The following is a 26,358-nucleotide window of genomic DNA, read 5'->3' as shown; positions in this document are numbered from 1 at the left end:
CTATATGTTGGCAAATTGAACACCAATAAAAAATAAATTTATAAAAAAAAAAAGAAAAATGTTTTTGTGTTCATGTTTGTGCTCATTAAATCTTCATTTTTGAGCTGCTTTAAAAAGAAGTCTATAATGAACATTTTAAGGAAAACCTTTTATAGTAGTATCCATTCACATGGCAATCATAAAAGGGCTTTCTTTGCTAATTTTAATCTCACTTAAAATAGTTTCCTGTTGTTTACTTTTTAAGAATTGTTTTAATTCTGTTTTTTATTTGTTTGTTTGATTTCTCAGTTTCTCTAATAGCATTTACCACTATGGCTTTATTAACCATAATGGAATTTTCAGTATATCAAGATACATGGATGAAGTACGAATATGAAGTAGATAAGGATTTTTCTAGGTAACTTCATTTTTCTTCTTGAAATACCTTTAGATTCAAATTGTTTTAAGGTTAGCATATATTTTTAAAATTCTTTTCTAACCTTTTATACTTGGTTTATTTTAGTTCTGAAGAAATAGTCCTGAAAATTCTCCTTAATTGCATGCTTTAGGTGAAACATTTTAGAATCATTTCAGTACTGGCTAAATTCTAAAAGAGAGATCTTGATTTAGTATGTACTGTATATGATGGTTAGGAGAACATAATATATATATTTTTTGTAGATGCTGAAATGTTAGAAATCATTTAAAGTTTTGAAACTGTTTTCTCTTTAGATTTTGAAATATCTTACTGACTTGCGTGTGCTGGAAAACAGTTTAAAGCTACATTGTATATGCTTATAACTAGATTTTTAGAAATTATATCTAAACAGAATTTTACTGTAAATAATATCACTTTTAACTCTTTGAAAAGATATGTTTTATTTATTTGTATTTTGATTTTTTAATGATTGGAAGTAACAGTTTTATAATGTTAAGATTGCACTAGATGGAGAGGAGTGTCCTTTACTTCTCAATTCCGATTCCAGTTCTGCCATTTACTAGCTGTGTGACTTTAGGGAAGTTACCAAATCTGTATTTGGATGTGCTTCAGTCTCCTTTTTCATAAAATGGGGATAATAGGTATAGTACATGCTTCCTGGAGTTAATGAGAATTAAGTAAATCAATATTTGTAAATTGCCATGTAACCATGGGCAAATCAGACAACTGACTTCTTTTCTTTTGGGTCTCAGTATCTTCATCTGTAATATGAACGTTATTCTGGATACCATTAGTTTTCAAAGAATTTGTTGTTTTTATTATTTTGTTATTTTTAGCACCAATGAATCACTTTTTTGCTTTTTTTCCAAATGAAGTATTATGTAGGTTACTCCATAAGCATAATGGGGATGCCCAGAAGCCTGACCACTTTGCCTCATTCTCTGGTTCCTACAGCATCTTCTAAGCCTAAACTCCACAGTTATTTGGAACACAGTTTGAGTTCTAGACAATTTTAAGAGGATATGAAGCTCTGAAAATCTGTAGTTCCTATTGAAACCAGAGAAAAACTATTAGAGTGAAAAAGTTTTGATTGGAAGCATAGGACAGGACTGATACTGATTGTACTCATTCTGTTATTCATGGTGCTTAATTATTTCTGATATTTTAAAATTAATTTGATTTGAACTGATCCTTTGAAAATAAAGCATTTGAAAAGGCTACACAAAACTGTAATCATCAAAGGTTTTTTTTTCCTGGCAGTTTGGTGCATTTATTCTAGGCCACTCAGACTTAGTTTACATTATGCCATTTTAGTGGTTATGGGATCTACAGCCAGGCATTTACTCTGCTCTGAAAACAACTGGCTTATCTGCAAAACTGGGAAGTTATCTACTTTATAGGTCCATGGTAAAGGATAAAAAAGATAATAATTGTAGGGCATCAGGCGTAATGTCTAAAATATTTATTTGATAAATGGAAGAGAAATACTTGTCATTTCTCACTATTTATTTTGAAAATTTTACATTCTTAAAAAAATATTCTATATAGGGTTTATATAAAGAGATAGACTTCTCTGAGTTGCTTGGAGTAATTGTTGAGTTACCACTATTAAATTAAAGGATACTGTGCTAAAAACCTGTGAAATCAGAAAGGCTTTTAGAATAATTGCAAAATATAGAATTTTTATTTTTAAAGTGCCTTTGTTTTGACCATAAGAAAATGCTATCCAAGTTCTAATCAGTGTATCTTACTCTGTTTGAAATCCAAATTTTCATGGATCAGTTGATTTATATTTCTCATGTTTTGATTACTTGGTAGGTACTAATATTTCCTTTTTTGTCTTTTAGCAAATTGAGAATCAATATAGATATTACTGTTGCTATGAAGTGTCAATGTAAGTGCACCTTTAACTTATTAAGTCCATGTATCATTTATGGTTTAAATAATTGTTAGTAAAACGTAAAACCAATGGTAGTGTTTTAACTTTATTTATTCCTTTATGATATCTTAAAATGCTATGGTAATGTTATTTAATAATGCAAGTTGTTTTGCTCCCCAACTGATATTCTTTACATTTCTTTTCCATGAGAAGGAGAGATTTAAGTTTCACATTAATATAATTAAAAGAAAATTGAAAGTTTTTGTAAGTCAGAGTTGTTATGTATATCCTTTTTTTTCTTGTTTAGAGTTACCAGTTTTATACCCATACTCCACAAAATATCCTGTTTCACTCTTTTGGTTTATCACCCTTTACTGTACTCTGCATATTAAAATGTGGATCCAAATCTTTTAACCAGATAATGTGTTACCCTTTTCTATTTTCTTCTCTGGCTTCACTTGATTATACTGGTAAAAGTGGGAAAATATTATTATGTTAAGTAGATAATGTTTGAATCAGTATTGCTCTCAAAAGTGAGGATGTTTTTGCATGAAAGATATCTTTTAAATTACTGCTTGGGATGTAGAGACTACAAGTTCAGTAGCCGAGACAACATTTTTTAAAGTGTGAAATAGTTTAATTAAGGAGATTAATTTCTGGGAGATTTCATCTCAGAAAAATTTTAAATTTCTTTCCCTTTTCATTTATTTTTCCTTATGGTAGTGGTTTTAAGAGTAAAGAAACACTTTATATCTAAACTATGAGTTTGTTACTACTGAATATATCATACTTTTGCCTTATTTTAGATAATCGAATACCATTAAAATTTTGCCTTCTCAAAATAAACTTTTCCTATTTGTTGATTTTTTTTAAAGTCATCAGTAACTTTCTCTTAAAATTTCTTTTAATTTCTAGAAATAATTTTAATAATTAATATTTCATTTGGCAGCCATTTAATTTAGTAGTTGTGATTAGGTTCTTAACAATTTTTTGCAAAGCTCTGCAGTTCAGTGAAGTTTTATTCTTTTTACTATGAGATTGAGTCATCTTCTTTACTGAATAAGAACTAGAAAAAGTATTATTGATTTTTTGAATAGTTTCTACCAAAACTGTATAATTCTACTATTTTAACTTTTGAACAAATGGAATGGGAAAATGATTTCATGTATTTGATTTTTCTGTTAGACATTTAGATTTGTTAGTTAATTAAGATCTAGTTTAGCTCTGAACATGGAATGTAAACTTCTAATTTTTTTTGCAGATGTTGGAGCAGATGTATTGGATTTAGCAGAAACAATGGTTGCATCTGCAGATGGTCTAGTTTATGAACCAGTAAGTTTAATGGACTTTTTTTTTTAATAATATGCTATGAGGTATTGTTTTCTTGAAGACAGTTTTGATATATACTTTTAGTTTTGTCTGAGCTAGCTTTTAAAATATATAAATATATTTTAATTTAAAAGTAACCTGTATTCTTTGTGGAGGTTTCTAATACCAAAGCCTTGAGATAACCATTGTTAGCATTTTGGATAAGCCTCTAAAATCTGTTTTACAACCTTATTCGTGTATTATATTTTTTTGTTAATGCTTCCTAATAGTTTCTGTTTTTCTTTTCTTATATTTGCTGTAATGATGAAGTTTTTCTTCTTTTCCTCCAATGATTTGGAAATTCTATATCCTATTTGTATTCTACTTTTAGCAAATTTAAGTCTTTAAAAATGTTTGAGCTGTATTCCTTTTAACAATTCTTACCGTATGATGGTGAATTTTATGGAGTGGTTCTCAGTATCTCAATTGATAATTCTTATTTTAGATGCATATTTCAAACTTCACCTGAGTTCTGGGAGATTACCCTGATCTAGCAGGATCAATCTTCTTTTCAGTGCCTTCATTACATTTTAAAATACAATGGTTGTATTTTTTATATATATGTCACAGATCATATATCTATATATCATATATCCTTAACGTATCTCAGATCATTCAATTTTTTTATGTCTTCATGATGCCAAATTTCATTGAGAAATAATTAGAAAAACTTAACATTTTTCTCCTTATTTCTAGGAATAGTATCATAGAGGAAAATTAGCCCTCATACCTGAGATGGACCACTTTTTTCAAGTTAATGAATCTATTCATGTGTTTATTTATTTATTGTTCATCTTTAGGATGAGGATATAAGTGGCCTATTAAGCCATTGAGAGTTGACATAGAATGTTGAGTTATGTCAATTTTTATGTGACCCTCCTTCTCCCACACACACACGTTTTTTCAGACCTAGATGAAAGGAGGAAAGGGTAATAGTTAAGATATACTGTGGTTTTTTTAAAGTCATATTAGCTTCATATGCTTTTGAAAAAGAAGGAAGGAGTCCGTATTGGGTCCACGATGGCAGAGTGGTTCACCAGGGCACTCCAAATTTCCTTATGTTTGCTTTGACAGGCTTAATTTTGCTAGGGTAACTCCTCCTTTCTTTAGCTTGTGTGACTGTCCTCATTAGCAGCCAACCGTGGCTGTATTCTTGCTTAATTTAGAACACTGTCCAGGCCACAGATAAGCTAGGAATAACACTGCTGTGGGATGTCCTCACTGTGTGGTCTCTGGCACTTGACTGAACTCCTTGAAAATGCTCCTAGGATGGAGATTGTCTCTTTCTCAGGTGTCTTACCATTTTATTACATGTTCCTCTCTTTCTCTGAGTGAGGGACTTTTCTTGTTTCCTACATAGACTTCTCTGTGCCATGAAATGAGTTATGGTATGGGTTGGGCTCTTTTCTCAGTTTTGTCTCCCTTATACGCAGTCTTACATAAATTCTTGAAAATTTCCAGTATGTGGATGCTAATTTAAAATGACAATATAGAGTGTTTTCTATATTTTCTGTTTCTTTGAACACTGTGAAAATTTGATTATGAGGAGACTTAATCATCTTAAACTTATCCTCTAAAATTTACTTAATGCTTTTTCTTTAGCATTCTCTCCATATTCTGAGTGTCTCCCATTCCTACTCTTTTTTTCTTCACATTTGTTAAGTCCTTGGTTTTGTTTATATCTATTTTTCTGGAGAGCTTGTCTTTCTAGCTAGCTTTTAAGCTCCTGAGAAGCATTAAATTTATTCTTCTGTGTTTCACAAGATGTGAAGTATAGTGCCCTGTTAGATATTAGGCACTAAAGGAACATGCTAGATTTATGTAAATGTAACAAGATTGCTGATTATTCTACTGTAAACAATTTCTGCCATCTCTTCCAGTCATTTGTGGAATAGGAACACTTTATTTAAATTTAACTGTCATATAATTAAAAGTCATGTCTTGACCAAACAGGAACTTAAAAATAGCCAGTTGTTGGGATCCCTGGATCCCGTGGGGAGCCTGCTTTGCCCTCTACCTATGTCTCTGCCTCTCTGTCTCTCATGAATAAATAAAATCTTAAAAAAAAATTAAGAACTATTATTTTTTTAAGATTTTATTTATTTGAGAGAGCAAGAAAGTATGAGCAGAGGAAGGGGCAGAGGGAGAAGGAGAAGCAGACTCCCTGCTCAGCAGGGAGCCCGATATGGGGCTCGATCCCAGGACCCTGAAATCACAACTTGAGCCGAAGGCAGACGCTTAACCTAGGTGCCCCTAAGTAAGAATTAGTAATGTAAAATTATTTGAGATAATTTTTACTTCTTTTTATGTTTTCATACTTACTGTCCTAATATGCACTCTGAATATTAAAAACATAGCCCTGATAACTTTACTAGTTTCCAAATCATGATCACAATATGCTGTGAGAGTTACTACTTTGCTGCTTACTATTATGTTTCATTACTATTTCTTTACTTAAAGAATTTAAAAACTGCTTAAAAGTGAGGAATCTGACAGAGCTGGGTTTGTATACTAACTCTTAAGGTCTGTGATTTTGGAAAAAGTTTTGAACCTGTTGAGCTTCCTCCTCATAAAAAAGGCAAGACTGATAACAGACTCACAGGTTGTTCTGAAGGCTAAGTGAGGTTAGAAATTAAGTAGCATAGTATCTAGCATGAAGTTGGTTACTCAGTAGTTCCTTTACCCCCAGGCCCCTTGTGCCCAGTACTACACTCTGCAGTTTGGGGAAGTAAAAGGAAGAATCATAGCCCCCACTGTCAAAAGTTTTATCTACAAGGGTAACTGGGAAGCAATTGCATGCAGCCTCCTGTTTGCTATGGTGTGTTTTACAGAAGCATTTTCCTTGTGTGCTATGGTGGAAAAAAGGTTGGGAAGAATGCTGTAGACAAGATCAGCAAGAGGAGTAGTCAGAGATGATTTCACTGTAATCAGAACGATAGGGGCAATTTAACCTGGAGGGTCTGGTACGTAGGATTTAGATAGACGAGAGGATCACAATTACAGGAGAGGAAGTTTCCAGGTTGGTATAATTAAATTAACAAAGGCAGAGAGGTAGAACCGCTTGATAAAATGAAGGATTTTCCCATTTTGATTAAAGAACTGAGGATTTTGTAGAGAGTAGTAGGTTAGGGCCTGATTATGGAAGAATAATTAATTTTGCTAAATTTAAAAAGTAGAATCAATGTATACTTTCTTATGAATTGCCTTTATAAAAATCAAGTCTTTGTTATTGCAAACTTAAATTGTAGATCTTGCCACACACCATGAAAAGCTTGCATATTTCCCTCTTATCCTACAAGCTACCTCTTCTGACTTCAAATTGATGAAGATGGTGCTTAAATTTCTTGAACTATTCCTTATTGATTAGTACATTTGGGAATTACTGTGCCATTGTTTAACTTGTTTAAAAAATTACTGATTTCACAGTGCCTGGCTGCCTCATTTGGAAGAGCATGTGATTCTTGATCTTGGGATCATGAGTTTGAGCCCCATATACAATGTAGAGATTACTTAAATAAATCTTTTTAAAAAAATGTTGATTTTTTTTAAAAGAAATGATTTTTTTTTTTTAAAGATTTTATTTATTTATTCATAGAGGCAGAGACACAGGCAGAGGGAGAAGCAGGCTCCATGCAGAGAGCCTGACGTGGGACTTGATCCCGGGTCTCCAGGATCATGCCCTCGGCTGCAGGCGGCATTCAACCGCTGAGCCACCGGGACTGCCCAAAAATGTTGATTTTATCATGCTATTTTTCCCAGCAAAAAAAAAAAAAAAAAAAAAAAAAAAGACTTTGGATGCTAAGATCCTATAGTTGAGCTTTATGTTTTTCTTTTTTGAAAACTTTCATGCATGTATCGTTTAAATGATTTCAAGCCCTAACATACCATATTGTGCTTATGTCAGATTGCCAACTTGCAGTCATTCCTATAAATGTGGATAACTGTAATACAAAAATATTTGTGATTAGTAGAACTTCTTTATATTGGCTTTGAGTAAGAATATTATATACTACATTTTTTAGCTTACTTATAGAAGATTAAATGTATATCATGAATATTTGGTTTTACGAACACTATAAATTTGTTTCTTGCTCAGAAGAAAGAATTTTAAATTATGAAATACAAGCCAAGAGAAATTGACAGTGCTAGTGATTATGTTTTTTCCTTTATTTCAGGCAATATTTGATCTTTCACCACAGCAGAAAGAGTGGCAGAGGTAATAAGCTAACAAAGTATTGTGCTCCACAGAAATCTAGATCATGTTCTCCTGCTTTGTCTATTGTGAATTGTTCATAGATGAATATTTCTCAAGGCAGTTTTTGGGATGAAATATTAGCAGAATGTAGTAATTAATCTTTATAATTTTAAACATTTTTATCAGATCTTAGGAAAGTCATGTATAATCTTTTCTCTAATGCACTTGAATCACGAATACATTTTAATTTTCATTTAAAATTTTATTAACTATTTAAAAATTCATAAAGCAATATATGATCATTAAAATTCAATTTGAATAGAAAAGATATGAAGTAAAAGATATAAATTAAAAGTGAAAGCCTCTGACTAGCAGTAGCAACCAGTTAAATTTCTTGTGTCACCTTCTAGAAACTTTCTGATCATTTATAATTTTCCGTATGTTTGCATATTTGCTTATGTTACTTTTTTTCTGAATACAAATAGGATCATTCCATACATTTGTTCTAGAACTTGCTTTTTCTCCACCTAACCTGATACTTTGGACATCTTCCCATTTCACTACGTATAGTATTCATTTTATGGATAAACTTTAGTTTATTAAATTAGATCCTTATTAGTGGGCATTTAGATTGTTGGCAGGATTCTAATATTAAAAACAATGCTCAATGAAAATTCTTGAACTTAATTCCTTATGTACTGGTCAGAGTGTGTGTGTGTGTGTGTGTGTGTGTGTGTATGCGCAGTTTCTAGAAATGAAACTTCTCTTTCAGGGGATATTTAACATTTTGATAAATTCTATCACAAAAAATTCTAACTATGTGAGGTGATACTGTAGTAATCATTTTGCAATATATACATATGTCAAATCATAAGTTGTACACTAAAACTTAGTGTGATATGTCAATTATATCAATAAAACTGGGAAAAAAGACATTTTGATAGATGATACCAAAGTATCTTCATTTGTGGTCCAAAACTATGTGAGAGTACTTATTTATATACAATATCACCAACAGTGGGTATACTGTTTTTATTGTTGCCAATTCTGTGGATGAAAATGGTATTATACCAGTTTAATTAGCATTTCTTTATGAATCACTTGAATATCTTTGTGGATTTTTTTTTTCCCCATTTGTATTCCTTTTTGTGTGAAACTGCTCATTTATGCCATATGCCCATTTTGCTTGGTTGTTGTTTATTTCCTTTATAATTTTAAATAATTTTCCAATCTATGTATTGGTACTTATGAAGGCTTTACCTAATTTAAGATTATTGCAAAAAAATTTTTTTACCCATTTTTTTTTTTCTTTCTAGTCCCTAAGTACATTTCACAGGCCTTTCTCTTTAATTTCCACTTTCTCCATCTGGGAGAGTTTTAAATTAAGTTTAAAATTAAATGTAGTTGAACAAAAGAACAGAATATTAAGTATTTCTGGGCTTCTAGAGCTTTTAGTAGAAAGCCATTCAGAGATGAAATACATTACTTCAACCCAGAAACATTAAAATGAGAAGCCTTCTTTCATCTGAAATTTTATTCAGTGTTCAAGACTAGTAATAAGTGGGAGCAGAGATTGTGTTTATACTATTAAAATTATGGCTGTTTTCCATCATAGTTGAGTTTTTTACATATATTCATATATGGAGTATAAGCTTAGATATTGGTATATTTGAGACAGAAGTTATATGTGTGCGTGTGCACACACACACACAGTTTGCTGCCATCAACCTCTTTTACCACTGCTTAGCTCTAAAACTAGACTCTGGAAATACAGGACACACACAAATAGAAACTTACAATTTCTCTTAGCATTAGGTCCAAAGATTTTAAGCCTTTAGACATGTAAATCTGAAGATGAGACCGTGTAAATCTGAAGGTGCTTATATTCTTTTTAAAAAGTATAGGTAGAGTATAATATTTTGTTCAGAATGGTCTTGTCATATAGACTAACATTTAGATTTCTTTGGAAAAGGAGACACCAGGTAATATTAAATGGCACTATGGCCTATTTTGTAATGAGGATTAGATACTTGTCAAAGGGGTTTATACCCAAGTAATCTCCCACTTAAATCCACCAAATCGGTTGTACTTGTCTTACTTTTTGTATCTGTAATACTTTATTCAATACCTGATAAAAAGTAAGAATTTGGTAATAGCTGCATGCATGCATGCATGAAAGATGAGTTTAGATACTCAGGTGAGCAGAAGCTCCTTAATGACGCTGACTGCATAGCCATTAACAGTGAAGTTAGACATGCTTATGGACCTCAACTATTAATCCTTCAACCACCCTACCTCATTTTTTCTTCTTTTAAGGAAATGACCAAAGAAAACTTGATACTTTGTTTTAGAATAAAGTCCTATAATAATAAGTCAGCTAACACTTTGTAAAAAAGTGTTGGCTTTCTTGTTACCTTACTGTATTTCTAACTATTGCTTATTTATGTTGTATTTAGGATGCTGCAGCTGATTCAGAGTAGACTGCAGGAAGAACATTCACTTCAAGACGTGATATTTAAAAGTGCTTTTAAAAGTGCATCAACAGCACTTCCACCAAGGTGAGATGTAATTTTTAAATATACAGCTATTTATTATGAATTTACTATGACATAATTTTAGTATTGGTTTAGTTCTCTGAATCTCATATTTCTTAGAGAAAATGTAATCATTTCATATTAAGATTTCTTTTTACTATTAAATTTATAGCCTGTGATATTGATCAGGAGTATCACAAATAATACTTCATTTTCATTTAATTTTTCTCTTAATGTGTGTATGGTATACTTCCATATAAAATTATATTAGATTTTAAGAACAAATTAATTGCATTTAGCATTATTTTATAAGGATGTATAAATATTTGTTAGGAATTTTATGGGTTTTTTTAGAATTCTGGTTTTGTTTTGTTTTTTTTCAAGATTTTATTTATTCCTGAGAGACTGAGAGAGAGGCAGAGATATAGACAGAGGTAGAAGCAGGCTCCCTGTGGGGAGCCCAATGGGGGACTCGATCCCAAGATGGCGGGATCACATCCTGTGCTGAAGGCAGACACTCAACCACTGAGCTACCCAGCATCCCAGGAATTTTGTGTTTTTATTTCACTTTTTTCTCTTCTATAGGTTAGAATAGGTGATACTTAGAAATGCTATAATCATGAAAATGATTGTTTAAATTTAAAACTATAGAGAGGTTTTACATTTGCTAGGATGAAAGTGTCATTGTCTGAACTTAGATGACATGTCCTTCCCTCATTCTTACTTGTCTTTCTCTGTCCCCTAAGTGTCAGACAGATTACAAAACTTTGTTTTTATTGGACTAATTCTTTTAAGTTTTCCTCTAAATGGCCTTAATTCTGATAGGAAGAACCATGGAATTTTAGATTTGTGTAAATATGATATATGTCTGTGTATATACATTATATAATTATATAATATTTTCCCATTTTGTAGGTGTATGAGCTTTTATAAATGTGTAGACTTGAAAAAACTGCTGTACTACTTTTGACATTTAGAACATTACCTAAAAATCAATTTTTAGGGATGTTGTTTTCCTTCTACACATTTTCCTATCACAGAATGGTGACTATATTAAGTGTACTGTAAGTAATTCTTCCTCTCATGTAACAGGGAAGATGATTCATCACAGCCTCCAGATGCTTGCAGAATTCGTGGTCATCTCTATGTCAATAAAGTCGCGGGGAATTTTCACATAACTGTGGGCAAGTATGTTCTTTTCACTTACTGAAAATACTTTAGACAAGTTGGCAGCTTGGTTTAAGAGTAAATTCTTTGCTAATCAAATAATATGTAACTACTACAGGGCTGCTTAAAATGTTGTGTATCTGTGTTTTTGATATTTTGAGACTTGTGTGCTGGGCTTTGATCTCAGGATAGAGAAGACTGCTAACTTTAACAACTACTTCAAAACAAAAGTAAACAGTTATGTCATAATTTATACATTAAAGTAAATGAGCTGCAGGTTGATAGAAATCAAAACCTACTTTGCTAAGTTTTAGTAGCCAGGCAGCTCTTACCTAGACATTTCATTAATTTGTTCTTGTTGCAGATGCTATCAGGTTTTTGTTTTGTTTTTCCTTTTGATAATCATCATCAAAATGTAATCCTTGATTAATTTGAGGTATTTTGATGTAGTTAGAAATTTGTAGTGCCTGAGATAAAGTAGGTAAAAGTTAAGGAAAAATATAAGACCACCTACCTTCATGAGCAGCACTCAGCAGAGAAACTGTCATGTGATATGAACACTTGGTAAATTTCTGAATAAGTAAATGATTCTCTGACTCTCTTCCTTTCTTCCTGCCTCCCTCCTTCCCTTCCCTCTCCATCCATCTTCATTCAACAATTCTTCATTGTAAAAGACATTTTTTGAGAACTTGCTATGCGCATACCAGATACTAAGATGAAACCATGAAGAAAAGAGGGTTTTTGCCTTTATGTTGCTGACATTCTGTAAGAGAATCCAAACTTTGAACAGTAAAATTACACTAATAATTATTTAATTATAGTTGTATTGAAGCTGTATAGCAGAAGTACGGCCAATAAAAAACTGTATAACAGGGTATCTGATTCACCTGGCACATTAGCAGAGGCTTTATTGAGGAGAACCTTTGAATACTAGTGAGTGATTAGGAATTTTATATATAAAGGTGAAAGGGCATTCAGACTGAGGGAAAGGCCACGAAGAAGGAAATAATCATTGCTGGAATTTTTTTTTTTGTTAAATATAGAGATAAATAGTGTAAGTCTTTTATGTAAAATTATTTCAGTGTTTACAGTGATCAGATCAAACATTTGTCTTTGTTGTCCCATTCATGTTTTGTTGTTTTCTTACTGTTGCCAGGATTGATTCTATGGCTGGGAACCTTAGAATTTCTTGGTATCATGCAGACAATAGATAATAGTTGGCTCAAAGAAGTTTAGAAGATTTTATTATACCTGTGGATGTAAATGATATCCTACTCCCAAACTAACTGAAAGAAGGAAACTTTGACTATTATGTTATAAACCTCTATACTATGGCCTTAATTCCCAGTTTCACTTCTCTCTCCATGTGATAATTCATGCCATGAATAAGAGAGGCCAGATGGAAAAGTATTTGGTTCATATCGTGTCCTCATCATCTCTGGGTTATCTTATGAACCCACTCCTAATTTTTGGTATTATGTTTACCAAGTTCCATATTTATTTTTTTGAAGATCTCATGTTACCTCTAAGATACAGTATCATTCTCAGCTGTAACATAAAGGAGAAATAAAAAGAACATGATTTGTTACATAATATGTATTTCAATATTCAGATGTTTGAGCATGAGTACCTTAGGTAAGGTAATGGAGTAGCCAGATGCCTGCTGCTGCATGTAGAATCATCAGATATACATCAGTCGCATATGCAAAATGAAACCTGTATTGGCCATTCAAATATCATGAATGGTATTTCTATTGATGCTGAACAACTCTGTAATACTGCAAACAAAAAAAGTATACTATTCCCTCCATTTCCTAGGAAATTGAATATATATTAAAACTACAACAAAGTCTTTTATGTAACTAAATTCTAGACTCAGATGATTATTCATAGGTTTTTCACCTACATGAATGCCACTTAGAGTGTTTGGAAGTCATGCAAGATGTTGGACAGTATTTTTGAGTGTGAAACTGTCACTGTGTTTACAGGATGCCTTGCTTCCCTAGCTGCTGTTCACTACGGGTGGTTAGTGACTCCTCCCCAATAATTGTGACAACCCAAAATGCCTCCTTCTAGCAATCCTCCTTCAAAACAGTCTTTCCTTTACTGAAAATTACGTGGAACAATATATCATAACACATGAAAAATACATGACATTCAGGTTTCAGTGTCCAAAAATAAAGTTTTACTGGAACACAGTCATGTTTGTTTGTTTGCATCTGGCTACTTGTACACTACAATACCAGGATTGAGTAACTGTGGCAGACTGTATATGACTCATCACTTTGTACTGCTACTTGGTGCACTACAGATTACAACAAATTATAACAGTTAAAACTCCACAGTGTTACAGATTCCTTGTGAATTGGTGTACCACAACATTTTATTTCTTTATTGTATTACTCTGTCAGAAAAGAAAAAGAAATAAGGGTTTCAAATGTACTTTTAAGGCACAGTGGAGTGTGGGTTATTTTGTCATATTTGACTTCCAAACATCATGTTTATTATGCAGTGACACCATAGCTATGCTAAAAGGATATAGGATATGTAAATATAACCAGACTAAACACTCCTCACAACATTACTAACTCTCAGGAAGATTAAAAAATTTAAAAGGGAATATCCAAGCACAAGCAGAATTTCTTCATAAAAATAAGAAATGAAACTGAGACTGTGACCAAAGTCGATAGACACATGACTCATTGTTTAGCTAAGAAACGAAAGCCACTTACCGGCAGCTTGATGAGATTGTCTTTGCACCAATCAGAGAAATGCATCTCGAGAAAATAAATTTGCTTTGGAGAATTAGCTTTTTGGTAAGAAAAGTGCCCTAGCTGCTGAGGATAGTGAGAGCAGTGTCCAACATTCAATTCAAAAGCAAGGCAGGTGATAACTGAGTGGGTTTCCTTAGCTCTTGCTGAGTGAATGGAGGTTACCAATATTGCTTGTTGTTTTTTTGAGGAGTGTGAGTTTGATTTGATTAAATAGCCTGCGTGGAATAACTATAGATAAAAATATTTTTAAAGAAATTGAGAGAACATTGGTGTGTTGCTGGTGGTAAATATGTATGAAGCAGAAAAAGGCTTGTGTGGGTAAATTCTCAAGGCTTGTGAAAATGAAAGGTGTTTAAAACCTTGTGGTTATGCGTTATATCAGCAGTACTTCACAGAACATATTTGAATCTATCATGTATTGAACTGATAGTGATGGTGAACTTCATTTGCTCTCACGGACTTAATAAATATTGTCATTTCCATGAACTTTTGTAAGAAAGAAAGGCTGAATATATTAACTTGCCCTACTACACAGCACCTTGACAACTTAGCAGTTGTCTAGTTTTTTGTGATTTTTTTTTAAGCTTAGGGCTGAGATTGAAATTTTTCTGAATAAGGAAACTACTGTCAGTCATTTTTATTGAACACTGAATAGGTTTGGAAGTTAAGTTTGGTGCAGACTGGATAATGTTTCTTCATGAATTTAGCCTAAAGTTATAAGACAAAAACAGCATTTCTATATGAAACTTAACATTATGGTAGAGTTATTTCAGTGGTAAGTAATGTCTAATGATTTTAAGTGTTATTTCTTGCTTTCCATGCTTGGATAGGCTGCACTGTCAAAAGTAAGACAAGAAGCAATATCTGCATTCTTATACTTGTATATATTTTCCAACCTCAAACTATACTTCCTGAAGGGTTTTCAGACCGTGATGCAGGTGCAAAGGAAATTTCCACATTTTGAAATCCATTTGACTATTCACTTGAGGAAATTCTACTTTAGATTGCAAATGAATGAATGAATGAATGAATGCATAAATAAACAAACAAACAAACAGCTAGCTAGCTAGCTAGCTAGCAAGTGACCAATCTGTGTTATGTAACCACACACCAAAGGAAATACCACGAGAGGAACCTCATACAGTTCTATCCAAGCAAATGAATATACTCAGTTAAAAGATATGCCCATGGATTAATATTTTCAAAGATAAAATATGTAAAATATTCTAGAGTTCATAACAGATAAATCTTTGTGATCAGTTTTGAAAATAGGGAACATGAACCAACCCTCCCTTGTTAAGGGAAATGTTATCTCCCAGCAAAAATACCTGAACTATATCAAAAAAGTACTCAGTTATTACTGTTATATTTTGAATGTCATTATGAGAAGTTTGAAAAATTTTCTCTCTTCTTATATAACTGCCTACATAATATTTTCAGTTTTGCATCTTGGCCCACAAAAGCCTAAAATACTTACTGTCTGGCACTTCACAGAAACAGTTTGGCAGCCCTCAGTTTATTACATGGGCTGAAATGAGTAGACTTAACCTACTTAAAATCATAGGACAAATATGTTTTTATTTTACATTAAGACAGGTATGTAACTTAAGAAAGATCCCCTTTCTGGTTTTAATTAGTTATATATATATTTAGGTATTATTACTTTAATATTTTTTTCCTCTTTTCAGGGCAATTCCACATCCCCGAGGTCATGCACATTTGGCAGCACTTGTCAACCATGACTGTAAGCAGTTTCTGAAATTTTTTCCATGAAGAGGTCATTGAAAAAAGTGTTGTGTGTGGGGTTTTGTTTCATTTTGTTTTGAGTGCACATGCGAGGTAGGGCTTTCAGAGTGGGCTGTTGGCAAAATGGATATCCAAAGGAGAAAATAACTGAATAGATTTATTGACTCTAATCAATTTTCTCTTATCCTTAAACTACTTGTCTTTATTTATTCATAGCTCAGAAGTTGCTAGGGTTAGGGAGCAGAGCCTTGGTGTGCTTTATATCACTTTGTACACATCTCTGCTAATTTTTATGGCTAATGAAAGGCCTATATATTTCAAGCTTATTTCAGTGTACATCTGCACACATGCATATATAAAAATTATTCAAGTTAGTTTAGTGTATTGATTGTCATAAAACTTGGTTTTTAAAGTCCTTTTTGGAGGGCACCTGGATGGCTCAGTCAAGCAACTGCCTTTGTTCAGGTCATGATCCCAGGGTCCTGGGATTCAGCCCCCTGCCTGTGCTCTCTCTCTCTCTCTCTCTCAAATAAATAATAAAATCTTTTAAAAAACAAACAAAAAAAGATCTTCTTTAGAGAACAAAAAAAAAGTAATGAATTCCATAAAACATGAGTTTGTCACATTTAGCAATGGTAATTATTAAAAATATATTGATCGATGGGTTTTACTATTTGACTACATGGACATCATTCCAGTTCTAACGATCCTGTTACTATATAATTTGTCAAGGAAAGCCATTATTATTATTATTATTATTATTATTATTAATTATTATTATTACTGGTTATCAGGATTAGATTACTATTTTATAGAAGTTAATTTGTATGTTATGAAATTTGAGATATAACATTTTATTAGAATGTACTTACTGTTATACATTTAATTCCACATATTTATATGCATTTTCTCAAAATAATGAAGTTTTAAGTACTATATTATACCTATAGATTTTGAGATATTTTCATTTGAGATTGGGTAAGAATGTGAACCAGTATGTAACATATAGTTTTGAATAATGTAATTTCTATACTTAATTTGTTTTATTTTATTCCTTTTAGCTTACAACTTTTCTCACAGAATAGATCATTTGTCTTTTGGAGAGGTTGTTCCAGGAATTATTAATCCTTTGGATGGAACTGAAAAAATTGCTGTAGATCGTAAGTATTTAATAATTACTGTTGGAATTTGCATGCAGGGAATTGCTTTTATAACTTTAATATTAACACATTTTTAATAACCCTCTTGTGACAAATAAATAGGTAAATCTTTAAGTAGATTAACTGGTTGATAATTTTATGTGGAAATGTATATATAGAGAGAATTTCCTACTAGTGGATAAAATTTATGTATTAAAAAATGAGCCATAAGAACAAAAGAAATTAGAGTCAGAAGTAAGCAGGAGAAAAAAGACATAAAAAAATTAAGCAGAAAAAAATAGAGTTTGAAAGCTCTCGAAATATATGAAATCTCGAAATATATGAAAGGTTAATGTGTTAATTGGGCTGAACTGCTTTCTCATATGCACTAAAGAAAGTTTCAACATTATAAATATTTTTTTCTTTGTATAGATTTAAAGTTCTAAAATGCATATTTACCATTTTATTTTATTTTTATTTTTATATTTACCATTTTAGAATCCTCTTTGGGGAATTTTACAGACATCAGAAATCTAGAGTTATTCTAGAATAGTTTGGTTATTAACATAGTCAGAAGTAGTACATTATAGCATAGATAGCTTCTGTTACTGTTTTAACCTTCTATTCCATTTAAAATTTTGGTTTATCCAAATATGGATGGATTATTTTTTTAATTTTATAACAAATAATCTATCTTGTGTTTCTTGAAGGTTTTTGATTGCTTTTCCCTTTACTAAAATAGTCCTACTGTATGATATGTTCCCCCATAAGACCTTTTAAGGACATGTAAAGCTTCCTGTGCTACTAGGAATTCTAGTTTTTGCAAAACTAATTAAGGATTTCATTTTTTATTAAAATAATTAATATTCTTTTCCATATTTTTACTCTTTTAGCATAGCTTATAATCAGATACATCAAAGATGTTTTACTTAGAATACTGAGTTACATTCCTTTTTTTTAAATGATTTTATTTATTTATTCATGAAAGATACTTAGAGAGGCAGAGACATATAGGCAGAGGGAGAAGCAGGCTCCCTACAGGGAGCCCAATGCAGGACTCGATCCTGGAACCCTGGGATCGCGCCCTGAGCCAAAGGCAGACACTCAACCACTGAGCCACCCAGGTGTCCCCTGAGTTACGTTCCTAAGTATTTTATGTTTGTACAGAAATGCTTCACTTAGAGAAACCTGAATATTCTATATTTGGAAATGTGTTAGTAGAAGCATTCTGAGAGAATCATAAGCTTTATTCAGTACATAATCTCATCTTTATTTGTACGTTCATTGTATACAGAAATACATATGAGGCAATCATTGTGAAAACATGTTGGTTAATACTTTGTTTCAGGATGCTAAAATTACTTCAAATTTTTGTATAGAAACAGAAATATAAACACATTAATTTTCAAAAGGCTCTTTTTGAATTTTCTTGTTCCTAAATTCATAAAGACTAAGAGATATTTAGAGTTATGTTATAAAATGTCACTAGATGAGTGTCAGTAGGTTATTCAAAGCTTTAAAGCAGGTGTACTCTTCTCCTTACTAATATATATCTTATTGGGCTTCTTTTTTTAAAAAAAGGAAAATCAGCATTACAGATCTGTTGTGTCAGGTAACGCACTCCCTCCTTTATGTTCCCTCAGAAGTTTTGAGGGGATTACGTGGTACTTATATCTTTTTTTTTTAAAGATTTATTTATTCATTCATTCATTCATTCATTCATTCATTCATTCATGAGAGACACAGAGTGAGGCAGAGACACAGGCAGAGGGAGGAGCAGGTCCCATGCAGGGAGCCTGACATGGGACTCGAATCTGGGTCTCCAGGATCAGGCCTTGGGCTGAAGGTGGCGCTAAACCGCTGAGCCACCCGGGCTGCCCCATAGTACTTATATCTTGAATGCTGTACTACCAATTTGGATAGACCCACTCCTTTGGAACAATTTGTGGCTTGCAACAAAATTTCATTCAACATCGTCTGCTGCCCCCTCCCCGCTTTCCCCAACCTGGCCATTAAATTATTTAACAAATTTATAGACTTTTCTTGAATTAACATTGACAAATTGGTCTTTAGTAGTTCTCTGACCACAGCTTAAATGCTTTCCAGTTTTTCCGGTCATTTTTCTTTGACTCTTTGGTTATTATTCATTATATTTCACTCCTCACATGTTGTAAGATTCCCTTATCCATCATGTTTCTCCCAAGTGATTATCCCACCCATGTGTACAGCAGAGATTATTATTGCCTCACTGCTCTCAATTTCATCTTTTTGTCATTAATACTGAAGATTTAAACGCCTTTTTCTCCTAGCACTTCCAGCTCACTCCCTCTGTTTATAACACAATAGAGTTTATTTGTAAAACACCTCAAAACTAGGCATAAATAGAGCAATTCGCCTTGTATCAAAGAATGACTCAAAGGATGAAACTGAAGACCATCTATCTACAATTAAAAGTCATCTATCGGTGGTGGACAAAGTGGATACTTTCTACTCTAGTATTATCTGTGATAATATTTAGGCTATTATATAGAAGAACTAGTCAAATACTGTTTATGTTTTTGAAAGTTATATTGGTACAAGTGGTGGGTGAAATAAGTGGTGAAGTTGAAACAGGTTTTATTTTATTAGAAACTTGTTTAATGTTAGTGTTCGAAGACGCCATTACTCTTAACTTTCCCTCCTATCTCCAGTTTACCCTTCCCTCCCCTGTTCTGAGTCACACTAAGAGACAGAGAAATTGAACTGATGGAAATAAAAATTCATTAAAGTTGAGCAAAAGAAGATAGACACACAAAAATACATACTGTCTACTATTTATATAAAGTTCTAGGATAGACAAAACTAATCTGTGGTGATAGAGGGTAGGTTAGTGGTTGGCCTAGGGTCAGAGATCGAAGAAGGGGATTGACTGCAAAGGGGTATGGAGGAACTTTTTGAGGTGGTAAAAATGTTTTATATTTTGATTGGTGGTGACCATGTGGGCAAATGCAATTGTCAAAATTTATCAGACCATACATTTAAAATTGGTGTATTTTATTCCTGTACACAGTTTCTGTAGACAGTTATTATGCTGTATGAAGTACATCTGTTTTCATGTCAGATATAATGAGGCCCTATTATTTACCTGATTGAAACTACAGATAGATCTAATTCTAAATTTTCTAGAATATAGACCTTGACAATGAACACGTCTTGTATAACGTGAACAGTTACCTGTTTAAGGTTAATTAATGATTAGTAATATAGTGGTATTTATGACTGTATTAAACCTAAAAATGCCTAAATACTATAAATAGGATCTTTTTGACTATGCAGTAATCTCAGACCGACAGTGAGTAGGTTTGTTCATTATCTCCTCCTGTCGTATCAATTCCTTGTATATATCCAAAGGCTGGCTAATTCAATTTTGGTTTATTTATAATTCTTAAGATATTACTAGAAAATGAAAATATGTCTTGTGATTATAATTTTATTCTTACTAGTTTCTGTACTATAAAGAAATGTTATTTTTTCACATTTGATAAAAGGGTGATAATGTTATAAAGGATACCTAATGACTAGTTCATTTTTTAAACATCTTCTAATAGATGTGTATATGTAAATATTTTATGTTTATTGAGAGCTTATTTACCACGTATGAATATACTGCTTTCATTGATTCTTTTAATTGTTGTTGTTATTCTTAAACACTAAGTAATAAGTAGCATTAAATTTCAAGTTAAGTGCATTTAATAGGAGGAGGGCGTATTTGGCAGTAGTATTTGTTACTATTGGATTGATTGGGAAAAAAACACATTTTGTTTTTATTCTAGACAACCAGATGTTCCAGTATTTTATTACAGTTGTGCCAACAAAACTACATACATATAAAATTTCAGCAGACACCCATCAGTTTTCTGTGACAGAAAGGGTAAGTTGAATCCAACAGATAAAAAGTTTTTTTTTTCTTTTCTTTTCTTTTTTTTTTTTTAGCATTTTATAGTTCTGCTACAAAATAAGGTTAGAGTTGGTGCCCTCCCCCATTTAAAATTTGTGAAAGCTTTGAAATGCATTAACATTTTATTTCAAGCCAATGAAGTAAATATTAGAAATGGATATTAGTATGCTTTAGAGCAAGAAAAGATTTTAAAAATCTGGAATGTCTTCTATTCAATTTAAACAAAGTATTATTAAACTATTATGGTATTAATGCTTTTATTTTTAATATCCTTATTTTGTAATATTTCCTATTGTATTGGTATAATTAATTCTTACCTGCCAGTGGACACTCTGATTTCTGTTATTTATTTTTTAATTAATGTACCTACCCTGGGGCATACATGGTTCTCGTGGCTCAGAGAGCAGACCTAGAAGATTTGCCTTCCTAAATTAGTGCTTTTTATTCATCTAATTAAGAGGACAAACATTCTGCAATCTCAGAGTGGAGTGGCCTTATAAATATGAGGAACAGAGCTTTAAAATTGAACAGTTTAACAGACTTCTCATTCTGGGTTCATGTTTTCTTATTATTGTTTAAGAATGGTGAATATTCAAATATGAATATCCAGAAGAATCCCAAGGTAAAATATAAGTGCTTTTAAAAATTTACTTCCTCCATGTGGAGTTTTCTTTTGATAGCCTTACAATTTATGATGACTGTGTCCTCAATAATTGTAGAATTTCCTTTATCCTCAGGAGATTAAATACTGAAGTTTTTAGGAGTGACTTTCAAATGATTCAGTGTGAAAAATCAAGGGTGTGTGTGTGTGTGTGTGTGTGTGTACAGAAAGAGAAAAACTAGGTAAAAGATATGCAAGTATATATTGTGTTTTTCAGCATTTCTTTAGGGATGGAATGATAACATTTTTCACTAAGATTGACAACACCTGAACTTTAGGCAGTCTCTATAGTGGCAAAGCTTTGGGGAAAATATGCACATAATACATTACTATGGTAATGCAAAACAACATGGTCTCTGTGGAAGAGAGTTTAACAGTATCTGCAAAATGACATATGCATTTACTCTTTGACCCAGCAATCTCACTTCTAGAAACTGAATCTGAGGATATAGTGGAAAAAATACAAAAGTGATATGTATGAGGCTATTCACTCCATTCACTGAATTCACTGTTATTTGTAATACTAGAAGATTATAAACAACTCAAATGGTACATGCATACAATGGAGGAACATACAACTTTCAATAAAAGAGAGAAAGGTATCTATATACTGATAATGAAATCATCTCCAGGATGTATTTCAAACAACAAAATTATATTAAAAATATATCTAATCTCAGAGCATTTGACCTTTGCATAGTATGTTTGTGCTGATGGGGTAACTAAAATAGTTGTAAAAAAAAAACAAAACAGTGGAGTAACTAGGTTTGTTAAGTGGGGAATGAGGGGCATGGGGAAGAGGAGGAGCTGGCTTTCATTGGTTCTGGAACCCAAAGTGAATCATTATTAGTTTTTTGTTACATAAACCTCCTGATCCTTGAAATAGCTTCCATCTATATTGATGATGACAACATAATTGTGGTATGATATTGAACATATCAGAACCTTGAGATGAAGTCATTGTATTGGAAACTTGATCATGGCTTATAAGGCTCTGTTCTGATCAGGGAAGGGTTTTGTATGCCCCACATGAAATTGTTTTAATTTCCCTTGTTATTTGTATAGCTACAGCTTGCAGTTTATAGCTTAATAAAAATAGGTAAGGGACTGTTATGACAAAAGTCAGCAAAGGACTGTGGTAGCATATTTTTCAAGCTATAAAAGAAATTTATTAGATGGTTTGCAAAGTTGACTTTTGAAGTGTAAACAGGATGGAATGAAATAGAGTATTTTCTTATGCAGTCTACACATTATGGTAGGTTTATGATTTTAGCTGCATTCATTTTAAGAGAAAACTTCCTTTAAAAACTAAACCGATAGCTTAAATTTGATAACTTCTTTTTTTAATATTTTATATTTATTTATTCATGAGAAACAGAGAAAGAGAGGCAGAGACACAGGCAGAGGGAGAAGCAGGGAACCTGACGTGGGACTCGATCCCTGGTCTCCAGGATCAGGCCCTGGGCTGAAGGCGGTGCTAAACCGCTGAGCCACCTGGGCTGCCCAAATTTGATAACTTTCAAATGAGTCCTTTCTCTTTTCTTCTTGTATCATATTTCATATAGTTTAAATAAAATGAACAACAGAAAGTGAAATTGTTTCTAAGTTTGATAATTTAAATGACAGGAAATAAATATAATTATTTTGTAAATTCTTAGCAAAGAATTGTTACAGAAAGTATATTAAAATATGAACTTAGTTTTTATGGATTTGGTCAATGAAGATGCCATATAGTTGTAAGCTCTTGAGCTCCGTAGAACACTTGTATGTAAAGTGACCTTTTTGAGAAAATAGGAAAGAATGACTCTGCTCTTTTGATTTCCTTAGAATCTCATCAGACAAAGAATACAGAATAATTTGATTGTCTCTGAAGAGCTTAGTCTAGTAAGGCAGTTCGTAAAGAGATTTAGATACTCCTCTCGTACAGCTGGACTGTAGGGCTTCATATTGATTGTACAAGTAACCAGATGATGTGAATCCCATTTTTCTCCTTCTCCTGTCTCTCTTCTTCCTTTTAGGAACGTGTCATTAACCATGCTGCAGGCAGCCATGGAGTCTCTGGGATATTTATGAAATATGATCTCAGTTCTCTTATGGTAACAGTTACTGAGGAGCATATGCCTTTCTGGCAGTTTTTTGTAAGACTCTGTGGTATTGTTGGAGGAATCTTTTCAACAACAGGTTAAGATTCATTCTTTTTTTTTTTGTCTAATTTCTAAAAGTATTACTGAAATTAAGATGGTTTTACTTAGCAGGAGCAAGAAATATATACATACATTCCCATATTTTGATATTTAAAGAATTTTTTTCTGTAAGATTTAATTCCAAATCTCCAAAATTGTATTAAGCATTGAATATAGCTAAGGTCACTACATTTACATTCAGTGATTTAAGGGAGATTACTTAATGAGCTAGAAAGATCCTAGAATTCAATCCAAGTTCTGCCATTTATGTGGTAATATAGGTCGTCTACCTTTTTTGAAATTGTTTCCAAAAAAATAAAAAAAAATTAAAAAAAATAATAAAAAAAAAGAAATTGTTTCCTCATCTATAAAAATGGAAATAATAATTATACCTAACTTACAAGTGTGTTGTAGGATTAGATGAGAAAATGTCTATAAATAGTAGACACTTGAATGTAAATTTTCTTTTTCATTTAAGGTATTTTTAACTGTACAATATGTAAAATCACATCTAATGGTACTTTGAACTATGCAACATGTGCAACCAGAATTTTCAGTCAATACTGTTTTTATGTTTTTTTTTTTTTTTTTTTTTTTTTTTTGTGCTGAGTTTATGAGATTCTCTCAAAGGTAATTTGCAGAATAGTAATCATGAAGATTTGAGTACAATAGATAAAGAAAGGAAACTGTTCCTTCTCTATCCCCAACCCCTATTCAGTATTACATGGAGCTGTATAGTCTATATACAGCTTTGAAAGACTTCCTTACTACCTTATTTAAATTTGTCTAAATTCATGGCACTGATACTATTTATTTTTCAAAATGGCATGTGTGAGACATATAAAGCACCCTTGAAAAGATTGCTTTGTCAAGATCATGAATTATGTGGCCTTGTGATTTTGAAAAGAAATCTGTTTTAAAATTTAACCGTCTTTTTTTTTTTTTTTTTTAAAGATTTCATTTATTTGCATGGAGGAGAGAGAGTAAAAGAGGGAGAGAGAGCATCCAAGGACACAGAGCAGAGGTGGGGGGAGAAGCAGACTCCCTGCTTAGCAGGGAGCCCAGTATGGGGTTGATCCCAGCATCCCGGGATCATGACCTGAACCGAAGGCAGATGCTTAACTGACTAAGCCACCCAGGCACCCCTGTTTGGTTATTTTTAACCATGGAAATGAATAAGGCAAACTGCTTTGTTTCCTTTCTTAATCTATTCTATTATAATTAGTGAAATTTTTTATTCTTATGTAACAATTTGAAATAATTAATTTAGGAAATGATTTCATTAAAAGCATCATTTAATTTAAAAAAACTTATTTTTTATTACAGGCATGTTACATGGAATTGGGAAATTTATAGTTGAGATAATTTACTGTCGTTTCAGACTTGGATCCTACAAACCTGTCAGTTCTGTAAGTGCTACAGTATCAAATGGTGCTGATCTCTAAATCATAGTATCATTGTTAAATCTAAACAGTAGCTTTTGGTGCTTCAAAAGAAATTGCCCAAAATAAAGCATTGTGTTTAGAGGGAATAGTGTAAGGAATACAACTAATGCTTTGGTCTTTTCTTCTTCCTAGGTCCCCTTTGAGGATGGCCACACAGACAACCACTTACCTCTTTTAGAGAATAATACACATTAGCACCTCCTGAGTGAAGGAGATAAACTTTTTGCCTGAGACATAAAACCTTTTTTAATAATAAAATATTGTGCAATATATTCAAAGAAAAGAAAATATGAATGAGAAGTGGGAATCACACCTAGGGAAAAAAAAAGAAAGATAACCCAAACTGAAATCCCGTATATGTTGTGTCTGTTACGTTGTCCTAGAAGAAATTATGCAGCTAATCAGTGAATAAGCCCAACTGGAGTGTTGCAGCTAATCAGTGAATAAGCCCAACTGGAGATGACCCCGTCTGATATTTTCATAGCGAATGGGCAGTATTGAAATCAGAGCTTGCTTCTTGGTGGCAAAGAACCTGAAGGAAAGAAGTCAAACCACATCTAAAGAAAAAGGCATTGATAAGTGCAAATGTTTGCGTCCTTCTGTTTTTAAAAGATATATCAGAATAAAATATGTAAAACATATGGAAAACTAGTCTAGACTTTAAAAAGTTGTGGTCAGGTCACACTGTTAATAAAGGAATATAGGGATGGGTCCCTATGCTATAGCCATATCAATGTTAAGCCATAATGACAAGGCCATTTATCTAATAATTTGGTCTGAGGAAGGTAACTGCTTTTCTTTAAACTCTGGCTATTGGCTTTTTCTGACTGTACAAGGCAAGGTCGTGGAAGACTAAGGTGAATTCTTACAGGGGCAGAGTACGTAGGTGCTATATAATATGTAACAAAGGTA

The 26,358-nt window shown here is 32.4% G+C and overlaps 1 protein-coding gene across 1 annotated transcript in view; it reads left to right on the top strand.

Annotated features, from left to right (window-relative positions):
* ERGIC2 (ERGIC and golgi 2) overlaps nucleotides 1-26,087 on the top strand; it is a 37,096-nt gene extending 11,009 nt beyond the window's left edge. Inside the window, exons 3-14 of the mRNA XM_041736145.1 lie at nucleotides 289-397; nucleotides 2,266-2,312; nucleotides 3,559-3,629; nucleotides 7,841-7,881; nucleotides 10,317-10,418; nucleotides 11,487-11,582; nucleotides 16,024-16,079; nucleotides 17,143-17,241; nucleotides 21,033-21,130; nucleotides 23,837-23,999; nucleotides 25,328-25,410; nucleotides 25,579-26,087. Of these exons, the coding sequence (XP_041592079.1) occupies nucleotides 289-397; nucleotides 2,266-2,312; nucleotides 3,559-3,629; nucleotides 7,841-7,881; nucleotides 10,317-10,418; nucleotides 11,487-11,582; nucleotides 16,024-16,079; nucleotides 17,143-17,241; nucleotides 21,033-21,130; nucleotides 23,837-23,999; nucleotides 25,328-25,410; nucleotides 25,579-25,641 (1,028 nt within the window). The 3' untranslated portion in view covers nucleotides 25,642-26,087. The remainder of the gene's footprint in view (nucleotides 1-288; nucleotides 398-2,265; nucleotides 2,313-3,558; nucleotides 3,630-7,840; nucleotides 7,882-10,316; nucleotides 10,419-11,486; nucleotides 11,583-16,023; nucleotides 16,080-17,142; nucleotides 17,242-21,032; nucleotides 21,131-23,836; nucleotides 24,000-25,327; nucleotides 25,411-25,578) is intronic.
* Nucleotides 26,088-26,358: the final 271 nt, after the last annotated feature.

Source organism: Vulpes lagopus, chromosome 21, assembly GCF_018345385.1.
Source record: "Vulpes lagopus strain Blue_001 chromosome 21, ASM1834538v1, whole genome shotgun sequence".
Lineage (NCBI taxonomy): Eukaryota > Metazoa > Chordata > Mammalia > Carnivora > Canidae > Vulpes > Vulpes lagopus.
Note: the sequence above shows the minus strand (reverse complement) of the source record. Positions and strands in the feature narration are given on the sequence as shown.